This window comes from Oryzias latipes, chromosome 9 (genome assembly GCF_053564925.1).
Source record: "Oryzias latipes strain Hd-rR chromosome 9, Olatipes_Hd-rR_3.1".
NCBI lineage: Eukaryota > Metazoa > Chordata > Actinopteri > Beloniformes > Adrianichthyidae > Oryzias > Oryzias latipes.
Window position 1 is genome coordinate 19,036,455 of NC_136245.1, and position 12,069 is coordinate 19,048,523.

The window sequence follows — 12,069 nt, forward strand, 5'->3', positions numbered from 1 at the left end:
AGCCTCAACTATAAATATTCTGTTATTCCATGGTCAGTTTGCATGACGAGGATTTATTGGACAATAATGGACTAAAGTGTGACATTTTGTGATGAACTACAGCAGACCAGATGTGGCTGAAATCTTTAACCTTACTTTACATTAGGGCTGCACGATATGAGGAAAACTCGCGATATGCGATCGTGGTGATTAATATTGCGATAACGATATAATTTGCGGTATATAAACAAATAGCAAAACAACCAAAAATATCATTTCCATTTCACTGCAACAGTTTAAAAATTATACTCCAAATGACCCTTGTCGACGTAGGAGGCAAACGTCAAACATTAAAGGGCTCATCTGATTGATCAACAACGTAAACGGGTCCCCTTCCAATTGGTTAAATGGGTAAAGTGATTTATTTAATTTGTTCAATATTTCAAGCTGCCATGAGTTTGTTTTAGCACATTTAAGGTAACCATTTATTGCGATTTTTGACATCTTTTGCGGTATGCATATTGCACAGCTTGATGTTGCGATAACGATAAATTTGCGGTATATTGTGCAGGCCTACTTTACATTCATAGCCAGATGTTACTTAGAAATTGTTTAGTATTGCATACTGCGTTTATAAAGAATTTGATGGAAATGTGTCTAATTACTATTTAAGTGATCCTTCAAAAGAGATTTTTTCAAAAGTGACAAAAACAAAATTAACTGCTCAAAACCCTGTACAAACATCAAAAGATTTTCTAAAACTTTTAGCCTTAAAAAAGACTAATATTCATCTATTTCTGATGATGCTTCTAACAACAATACATGTAATCTATAATTTAGCAACACGCCGTATCAACATCCTCATAATGCTCTGCTTGCTAATACAAATGTGAAGTTAAAAGCCTTTTCTTTTTCTTTTTTTACACAAAAGAATGTTGATTTAAGATACAAATAGGGTGACTCTAAAACCTTCAAATCAAGTCAGAAACCTAGAGGTAATCATGGACCCTGACCTGAACTCTAACAGCCAAATCAAGTCAGTAACATTAGCAGTATTTTACCATCTAAAAAACATTGCCAAAACCCAAAACATAATGTCAAAGTCAGACCTGGAGAAACTTATTCATGCATTTGTCTCCAGTAGGTTAGATCAGTGTTTTTCAACCAGTGTGCCGCGGCACACTAGTGTGCCGTGGGAGATGGTCAAGTGTGCCGTGGAGAAATTGCCCTCATTAATCATTCACTGATCTAAAAACATTTCCCATCTCCAGGATATCAGCTCTTTGTTCATCCAAACAGGCCCTGATAAAACACTGAGTAGTTAGGAATATGAAAGATCTTAAAATTAATTTTTCTTTGTGTTTATTTAATTCTATTAAAGACATTTTGATAAGGATTACGTTACCGCGATTTACCTGCAGCTATGACAGTTTGCGGAAAAGTCCCGTCCCTTTAACTGTCTCCACCAATCATTCTTGAAGGCTTAATCACATGTCATCAGTCTGACCAATCAGAAGTGCTTAAAGTCTTCACTTCCTTGTTCTTAATTCTGCTGATAAAGTCGCTCAGTTCTAACAAAAATACCGGCTAAAGCTCTTCTTTAGCGGTGTAGCTTTCCACAGAGTCCGGTGTCAGACCGTGAAACAAGTGGACAATACAATAAATCTCAGAGACGCCAGTCTTTCTGCAAGTTTTCGGCACTTTTCACACTGCATCTCCCATGATGCATTGGCTTAAAGAGCCAGTGTCCCAGCGCACAATGAGTTGTCCTTGCGAAACGCCTTGAAACCCCAACAAACAAACAGTTTCTAAATTTTTCTAATTTAACTTTCATTTCATCTCTTAGAAAAAACAGCCGCAACTTCCTGCTTTTCCGGCCACAATTATCACAAAAATACACGTGAGATTGCGGGCGGGCGGGGGGGGGGGGCTGTCGATCAATACAGACCATGAATTTCTGTTTTTTTTTTTTTTTTGGATGCTGGTGTGCCGCGGGATTTTTGTCAAGGTTAAAGTGTGCCGTGGCTCAAAAAAGGTTGAAAAACACTGGGTTAGATTACTTTAACGGCCTGCTTACTGGCCTTCCTCAGTACCGAGGCTTCTTGCACCAAACTGCATCTCTGACATGTTAGCGCCATATGGTAAATGGTATATAATGATAAAGGCACAAAGTGCTTTACAGTCACAGTCCCAGTCACACACACGTTCACACACTGATGGCGGCTCTGCTGCCGAACACCGGCGCTCCCACCAGAGACAAGGTGAGGTTCAGTGTCTTGCCCAAGGACACTTCAACACATGGCCGGGTGGGCAAGGCGGGAATCAAACCTGTAATCGTCTGATCAAAGGGTCGACCGGCCTCCTGCGGGTGCCCAGAGTCAGGACTAAACAAGGAGAATCAGCGTTTCAATCTTATGCAGCTTAAAGCTGGAACAGTCTCCCTGAGGTTGTAAGACAGGCCTCTACTGTGTTAAGGTTCAAATCTAGACTCAAAAGATTCCTGCTCAGCTTTGTATATAACTGAAGGGTCCTTATTGACACCTCTTTTCCTTGTAATTTCTCTTTCAAGGTAAATTTTGTAATAATTAAGTATGTTTTTTATCTTTGCACTGTTATGTATTGTGATTTTAATGCATTTTCCTGATTTGTGAAGCACTTTGAATTACTTTGTGTGCGAATTGTGCTATACATATAAACTTGCTTTGCCCTGCCAAGGGTACAACCAAATGTGAGTACAATAGAACATTATAAAACTTGTTTCTCTACTGCTATAAATATAAATCTGGAGCAAATAAAACAGCGCTTTTCAACTTGGTATACTGCTGTTGAATGGGATTTAGATTCATATACTACTTTGAGGTCAGTTTCATGGTTTAAAAATGCACCATTGTCTTGCGGATAGGTGCGTCATTAAAGTCTGCATTTATAATAGTTGGTTTATGCCATAAAAGTCAAAAGCCAGGCCTTGAGGGTCAGTGACCTACATTTTTTCCAACAAACTTGCCTTTGTAGCTTCTTTTTGGCAAAACACACCTGATCCAGGAAATCAGCTGCAGATAAGGCTGGGTTTCTGTGCTGGCCGTTGAGACCTGGAGTATGACTCTCGAGCAGCAGTCCCTTTCTAAAATTCTCTAAATTTTCCGACAGGCTTTTTTACTGTGTGATATAGGGACCACCTTCATTGAACCATTTGTCCAATTTTGTACCCACTTTGTCCTTGATGGGGTTGTGTTTTGCTGTAGCCTGTAACAGATGTCTGCACTCAAAAGGAGGGTACAGCTTGCACAGCTCCAAGGCCACACGCACACATAGAGATACAACCACACACCGTCACACTCACTCACTAGAACAATTGGGGTTCTGCAACGGATCAGATATATTTTTGAAAATACCAAGAGAAAACACCAGCACGCTTATAGAGAATCCTGCTTAGAATGGTCTCAGCAGGATTCTGATAATGCAACCCATCAGAGCTCACTGCCACACCACCATGCAGACTTTATGGAGCCACAAGCAAAATATAATCAGGATTATTTACTGTTGTTTACTTTAATTGGGAAATTCCACGGTGTACATTGGGATTTAGTCTGTAAAGATGGCAAGAAATAGAACTTAATCCAGATATATGGGTGTTAAAACAATCTAAAAGTCTCTGAAGGTTTCTCTCAGCTAGCTTTAATCAAACCAGGTTGAGAGAAAAAGGCAGAGTTGAGATTTAGACTTAGTATTCTCCTGTAGTCTCTTCCCTTGTGTCTTTTATCCCTTCTGCTCTCTGTCAGTGTCTGGCTGGCTGGCTGAGTGGGAGACATGTTGTGTACTCTACGGCCCGTCAGTAACCTACCCAGCCTTGCCCTCTCCCTGACGGAGCATTTGCATAACTTCACTGTGCCTAAGAACAGAGATGTGGATTCTTAGCCAGCACCCACCAACCACTCTACCCTAACCTCAAGTCCCAGCTCAGTCTACCATTGAGGACAGATACATACTCCCCATCTCCCCTCCCTGATGTTCCTGTTTCCGTTTTCTTCCCCTTTTTTTCTGTATTTCTCTATTTCTGCCCCATATCCTCCTCAAGATGTCCAGCCCCCTACAAAAGGGACATATTCACATTACCTCCTGTCTGCATGTCTTGTCAAAAATGTCTAATGGCTGTTTTTGAAGTGGAGGATTTTCATTAAAGCCACAGAGGCCCTTGAGCAATGTCTCTTGTGCATCAGCTAATTGTCCCTCTGGCTTGAAGGCATTTCTAAAGCTGCCACGCATGCTACCCCAGCCCAAGACAAGTGGAACAAAACTGTTAATTTGACCATGTAATGATGTGAATACAGAAGAGGCTGTGTACAATACTTCTGCAGGTATCTTAATCACTGTAGATGATGGCTTCATCTCGCAAGCCCTCCGGTTTTCCATTATTGGAGATCCAAGGTTATGTACACCTAATTAAGCGGGCAAATTGAGAACAGAATGCTAATTATGACAGAAAAAGAGGAGAAAAGTTGAGAAAATTTTATTCCTTTAGGAGGATGAGTTGGGGGAGACTGGAGCTTATCACCTAAAATACACATATGTATGCCACATACATTTTTTTCCCCCTGCCCTGCACACACACCTTTCATACAGCTGGATTGTCCTGTAGCTTTTCTCATAGGGTGTAGTATGAGGCTACGTACCCTGTATAAATGCAACATTTATTTCTTTCAGCAAACTTTGTTCGAGCACTCCTTTTTACATAATAGTTTCTACCTACAGTATATTCTGCTCTACTTCTCTCTGAGATCTGTATTTTTAAACGTGTTGCAGTACCAAACCTAGATACAGAAGCACATGTTGTCTAACAACTACCCATAAAAGCGAATGCTGTTATACAGAGTGAGCAAGTGTTCTAACATTTATCACATTGATAGAGGAGTGAAATGGTGGCAATTTAGAAGGTTATGAAGGAAAAAAGGTGCTCAAGTATTCTCTTATTTCACAAAGTTATATTTATTTATATCTAAGATGGGTTTCTCCCCTCAAATTATGAAGTAATTGAGAAAGTATGAGAGCCCTCAGGCAGTTTGGGTTAAGTATGTGCACTTTTTGTGGCTTAGGTTGTGCACATTTTTGCAGTCATAAAGGTCAAAATTAAATTTAACACTGTTTAGTATTTTATTGTGTTGCAGTGTCAACTGCAGGATGGATGGCCTCATTGCTTAGGTAGTGGTTTCATAGCCACAAAAGGGTAATTCTTTGAAAAGTAGTATCTTGAGAGAGTTTTCCTCTATGATTACTTCTTAAAAGAGATAAACTCGGAATAATGTGAATCTGGGTTTCTTAAGTTGCTGCATAAACTTAGAGTTGCTTCTTTGACCATTGCAGTGTGGCCCACTTGCATTGTGATACTGGTCTCACGCTTTCCATTCTTGCTGCAGCTGTTTGATCTATGTGTTTGTGCGTGTAAACAGAACTGGAAATGATGACGCTCTGCTACAGGTCGGTGACCTGTTCAAGGTGTACTCTGCCTTCCCCCAACAGTAACCGGGATAGGCTCCGGCAGCCCCGTGACCCCAACAGGGATGCAGGGGGTTAAGAAAATGGATAGATGGATGGATGGATGGATGGATGGATGGATGGATGGATGGATGGATGGTTCGGATGATTGGCTAGTGTCCAGGCAGCATTTTCAAATAAATTATAGAGAGTGATTGCCATTGTGTCTTTCTTTTCTGTCTCCATGCCCACACTTAAATGCAGTAGACATATTGAGCTGCTTTAATAATTGGCTCGTGAAGAATTTGGTTTTGTCTGAAGAAACAAGGAGTGAGAAGAAATGTGACTGGATTCCAGTGTGAAGGGCAAAAGATGCAAAGAGGCTTTCAAGAAAACAAAGAGACTCTTTTAAGAACCAGCTGTCCATTTTTGGTTTGCAAGACTGATCAGAAGGTTGTTGAAGTTTAGTTTTAATGCTCCATTTAGTAGCGTTCAACTAAATTAAAATAAAAAGCATTAAATCATTCTAAAATGTGTTATATCCATTTGATACATATTCAAGTCCACATGAGAAAATATTTTGACATTAATGATTATTTGTAATCAACAGATGGCCAGCTCAGACACATTAAAACTGGTGAGCGCTTTGTATTCAATGCCAGAGAAGATCTTCACCGCTGGAACCAGAAGCGCTATGAAGCTCTTGGAGAGGTAACAGGCTTTTTTTTACACTTCTCTAATGATATTAAGAAGAAATCATAAAAAAAACGTTGTTTATTTACTACACATATTTGGAAAAAGAGAATAATTATTGCTCACAACATGGGTTTATTTTATATTTTAAGAACGTTAGATCCATTTTTTTCCCCCATTCATGAATGTTCTCCCAGTTTTTTTAGCAAGTCGTTTTATATAGGCATTAGTTTTGTAAAAAACAGTCTGTTTGGACTTAAGTTAATGGTGTGACCCTCAGCTTCAATGTTAGAATCCAGAAAATAAGGTAACCTCGGTATAAAAGAAGAAATAAAAACAAAAAAATTGCAGTAATTTCTTGATTAAGAATCTCCATTTTACGTAAAGTTAATCGATTTTAGTTTGATAAGGAGTTACACTTACCTGGTATCAATACTTTTGTGTTGCATTAATATGGTAAAACCAAAACAAAGCCAATTTCTCATTACGTCTATGCTGATGACAGTCAATTTCTATTAAACCTTGCTTGGATGATTGTATCTGTTGGTAACTAACTATATGTGTGAAAAAGCTAAACAAAATACTTAATATTTGCAATGAAAAAACAGTGCCACCTCCCAGGAACTGAAACTTTGCTTTTAGGCAATCAAAGTTAGTTATTCACACTATCTTTGTCAGTTCAGAGTCATCTCTAAAGCATAATCACATTTTATAGTCATGATCATGTGTGCACTCCTACAGCTTTCTGTTGCTCATAAGGGAAGAATAAACATTTCAATATTTGATTTAAAGTCTACATCGAATTTGTAATAGTTGCACTTATTAGCAAATTTGTTTTTTGTTTGTCTTTGCTGTTTGTTTTCAATAATTATATCAGTACTCATTCAAACTTAGACCTAGATTTGCTTATTTTCAGCTTATTCATTTGTGGACTTTGCACTCTAAAATTGTCACATGGCTTGAGAGGTAATTTTTGGATTTAAATGGCAGTTATAACTCCTGCCATGTCTCCCCCTGTCTAAAACAAGTGGCTCGATCCCAGGTCTCTTCTGATTGGTTTACTTTCCACAACATAATTTACTGCCTGTCTCTTTAATAGGCTTACCTTTTTAATAGGCTTACCTTTAAGAGGTTAGGTCTTCATGCACAGAAATGTAGTCATAGAAGACATAAACCCCTTTCATTTAGCAGTTTTATAGAGCCTTTAAGGTGTCTTCATTGTGTGTCGCTGTGCAGCGTGAAACAGCCTACTCTGCAAATGGCGCCATATTTCGTTCCGTCTCTGATTCAACACCAGAGGTTGCCACAAAGTTGAGTGGGAGCTGGAACAGTTTCTGATGGAACAGCGTTACATCTGTGAGGCGTTCAATGTCATATGATGTTAATGTTAGGTTTAAATGTTACAGTTACTGACCAGAATTTCTGATTGATTTCTTTTGATTGACTTGTTGGTTCTTTTGTTATCAGACACGGGTCATGTTTAAACATACCTGCCATGTTTCGACGGACGCGTTCCGTCTTTGTCAGAGTCGTCATCAGTTGGTTGTGTGTGATGTACATAAAACAGTGGATTGTCACTGAGGCGTCTGACGAAGATGGAACGCGTCCGTCCGGGATGTTTAAACTTAACCCTGGTCTGATAACAAAAGAAACAAGAAGTCAGTTAACAACTACAGACACTATGAACTTACTTTTGATGCTGTACAACTGCACAACAGCTTTTTACACTGTAAAGTGTGGTTTGAACATCAACTACCCTTTATTCATATATTTCATATATATCTCTGTATCTTTCTTTAGAGAAGAACTTATTCACAAAAATACTTTTTTTAACTTAAGCTACAAACCATAACTTCGTGGAAAAGCAACCCAGAGGTTAATTTACTTATTAATTTGCAGGTTAATAACTATAATAATAAAAACCACACTCAACCCCCAAACGGGCTGTTTCTTACTGCCAAAACTTGAGCATGCTGATAGCCATGACAGAAAAGCACAGCAGGCACACCTAAAAATATTTGATACATTATTAGACAACCTAAGCTGCCTGAATGTCCGTGTAATGTCAGATCATTACCCTACAGTACAGTGTACTTACATTGCAGTGCAATTTTCTGTACTAAATATCCTCCCAACAGAAAAGGGGGGGATAATAAAACAAGAGAATTTGAGGATGCGCGGCAAACTTGAAATATGGGCTTAAATAGTACCACCTTTGTAGTCCAATTCCAATGTTATGACAACTTGATTCAAAGCACAAGAAAACATTGACAGTTCTGTTCTACAGAGCATTATTACTGAATTTAGTCATTTTAAATGTAGCTTTTTTCTTATAATATAATATATATATATATATTGTTTTTGCTAAAGTTTTCCATCAAACAGCACTTTTCAGACATATACAATCCTAAAGTACATCACTAATTCATTTCCACAAGTCCAGCATAACATCCAACACTTTCTCTTTTTGTATCCCCCACTATGTTGTGTCTAATTCTTATGTACATTCCTCGGCGTTCAAAGCATTTTGATAAGCTCGTTTGTGGTATTACCTCTTTTAAAAATTATTGTTATTTTCAATGTGGTGAAGAGCAACTCCTTTGAGAGTCAGCTTTTTGTAAAGGTTTTTCCACATTCCTTCTTTTTTTGTCTGCGTACACGTGCATTTTCAGTTAGCATCTCAAAAGAAGAGAAGCACGCAATGCAAGCCCCAAATAAAAACACAAGCATTTAAACTATGCAAACTGCAGATTTTTGATAGAGCCACACTTCTGGAATGAGCAAATAATTATCAAACATGTCTGCAAATTTTACTTGTTCTGCATTTGAATGACGGGGGGTTTATTTTTAAGGATGTCAGTTCCTGTCAACATGTCTTTGTATAATGAAGACTAATGTTGGTTGAGTTATTTTGTGAGAAAATAACAGTTGAAGGGAGAGAAGCATCATCTACATTAATCTGTCTGCTTTAGTTAAACCAAAGATTATTTAGAAAAAAAAATGGATACACATTACAGACAGTCAAATGCTTGGTTCTTTAAAAATGTGCCCTGTTATGTATAGACGGGATTTCTGGATTTTATGTCTCTGTTTCTAAAAGTAAGCCGTTGCTGCTTGGTCATCCTCGGAATGTGTGTGTGTTAAAAGATCTGACGATAGATTCCTGCCTGAGATTTTTGACGTTTGTCTGGCTAATCCTTTCACACATTGTTGCTCTTTATTCCTTGATGCCGAGTAGAGTGCAAATGAAGAAGTATCGACTACTCATGTAGGTCTTATATGCCCTAACACCACACCGTAATGTTGTCTTTCAACCTGCCAGCTGAGACTGTCGGAGGAAGGAACTACTTTCATGCCCAGCGTACAGAACTGCACAAGGCCATGTGGTCGCTCCTGTAGTATGGTCGGAACAACATCATCACTTCTGTCTAATATTCAATCAGATTTGTTTCTGTACTGCTTTTAGATAGTTCTCAGCATCATTTCCAATCCCTCTCTTTTTTTTAAAACTAATTTTAAACTGGTTGTTGTGTGATACATGCTGCATATGTGTGTTTCTGTTTGTGTGTGTACACCTGTTCTGTGTCTGTATATGCTTGTGAAGGGGTCCGGAGGTAGCGCCTGTATTGTCAGACACATCACAGCACCAGATGTCCAATTTGCACTTCAGCCTTGTCTGAATGGAGGGATAGATAGAAAGAGGAAGAAGAAGATGTTGGTGTGATGGCCTCCAAGTAAAAGTAGAGAGATGGGAACAAAATTTGGGTGTTTTTCTATTTTTTAAATCTGATTAAAAGAATTCTAAGCGCTTAGTGATTTGTGCACAGATTTAAAAATGATAGTTTTTTTAATGAAAAACTACAAATATTGTTTTTTTTTGGGAACAATTTCTCAGATCTTCTCAGATGTAGATGTAAAGTCACCATGTGCCCAAGTCAACAAATGCAATTTAAACTAAATGAATGTGGTTTAAACTAAGGTCACTCTTAAGAAAGTGTACTGTATCATACAGTGACTGTGATGCACAAGTAAAACTGTAAAGGTGGTAGGCCTGCACAATATATCGCTAATTTATCGTTATCGCGATATCTGTGCAATACTAATATCGCAAAAGATGGCAAGAATTGCAATAAATGGTTGCCTTAATTGTGCTAAAACAATCTTATGGCTGCTTGAAGTACTTAACGCATCAAATAAATCTATTTATGCATTTGACCAATCGGATGAACGACTTCATGTTGTTGACCAACCGGATGGAGCCCTTTTGTGTTAGATGTTTGCCTCCTATGTAGATGCGGGTTAACTCTTATTTAAATTAAGCAGTTGCAGTTAAATGGAAATTATGTTTTTGGTTGTTTTGCTATCTGTTCATGTATAGCGTTATCGCAATATTAATTACTAATATCGCATATCACATGTTTTCTTTATATCGTGCAGCCCTAAAAGGTGGCAACATGTTATACGCATTTTTATAGCTTTATTGTAGGTCTTTATATACTTTAAATCAATTAACCTTCTTTTTTGAGAGCAATCTCTTTTTTTTTTCTGTGTTAATTTTTCCATCCATCTACCCTGGTTCAATTAAAATCACTAGATATATGGACACTGCTTTTCATAACCAAACAAATTTTACTTCACTTTAGAAATTTGTCAAATATCTCGATACTAAATTTAACTTTGTTGGATTGGATATTGAATTAAATTCAGTATTTTGTCATTGACATCCAGCCATGACTTAATTAACCTAAGTTATTTTCAGAGACTTCCCAATTTTGAGAGTTTAGTCATTTGTATTTTTTCAAAATTTTAATTGAGTTTAATTATTTTAATACTTTTTTTTTTTTTGCTAGTACTAAAATGTATGCAAGCTTTTACTTTGCTCAAATGTCTTCATTGGCTTAGATCGCTATCATGAATGCATTACAGCTGCATCACCATACATGCTTCAGTGCAGCGTTGGTCAGAGCAGCGGGGTCACCTCAGCCTGTGTAGGTGTCAGCTGGAATCTAATTCCTGTGATTCAGTGATGAATTTCTCTGATAGAAGACAAGCACAGGGCCTGGCCCAGATGGAGCTCCATTAAGCTGTTAATAAATGAGGATTCTTCTCTGCTCTGTCTGCATCTGTCGAATAGAAGGCAGTCACAAAATTGAAAACACACACCACATACACACAGTTGGAATATTATAATGAGGTAAACCTAGCCAGATGGCTGAATTACAAAGCTTTCCCTCTATGTTTTTACATACTTTGCTGTCGCTGTTGTAAATGATTTCTTTACAGGCCTTTCACTGTTTTTCCAAATATTGACATTTTTGTCTTTTGGTGGCTATGTGACCAAGGTTAAAGGTTTTGAAGGTATTTGTGTTCAGCATTAAATTTTTACTTTGGTAATATTTGTTATTGTCAGTACTTGAGTTAAAAATACTGTGAGGTCTTTTGTGAGTGAAACATGTCTTCCTCTTGTTCTATAGAGTAATGCTTTAAATAAGAACTTTTAACACTTCTGTCTAATTAGGTCATATTTACTTGTTTTTGCTGTCTTTAAAGTATGCATGGATTTGATCCAGGAACTTCGGCTTCCTCCCACAGTCCAAAAACATCCTCGGAATCTCTAAATTGTGCTTAGGAGTGTATGTGAGCGTCTGTGGCCCTGCAACACATTGGCGGCATGTTCAGGCTGTACCCTGCCTTTGCCCAACAGTAGCTGGGTTGACTCCAGAAACTCTGTGACCCTGACAGGAATTCTGGAAGTTCTGAAGAGCGATGAATAGATGTATGGAAGAATGAATAGGTTACACTTTTGTTATTTCCCTTTTCCTAATATTTGAAATAACAGGTGTTTCTAGCTTCATTATGACATCTCCACTTGTTTAGATAAGTGTTATATGCAATGACTAAGACAGACTAAAATATTAATTTTGTTGT

At 37.9% G+C, this 12,069-nt stretch overlaps 1 protein-coding gene across 4 annotated transcripts in view; it reads left to right on the forward strand.

Moving 5' to 3' along the window:
- The window catches only part of arb2a (ARB2 cotranscriptional regulator A), a 143,733-nt gene that overhangs the window by 1,608 nt on the left and 130,056 nt on the right, over positions 1-12,069 (forward strand). For 3 of the 4 annotated variants that reach the window (XM_004072645.4, XM_011479289.4, XM_011479290.4), the window contains exon 4: positions 6,059-6,159. The exons of the other annotated variant lie outside the window; for it this stretch is intronic. In XM_004072645.4, coding sequence (XP_004072693.1) covers positions 6,059-6,159 — 101 coding nt within the window. The remainder of the gene's footprint in view (positions 1-6,058; positions 6,160-12,069) is intronic. 4 annotated transcript variants of the gene reach the window in all.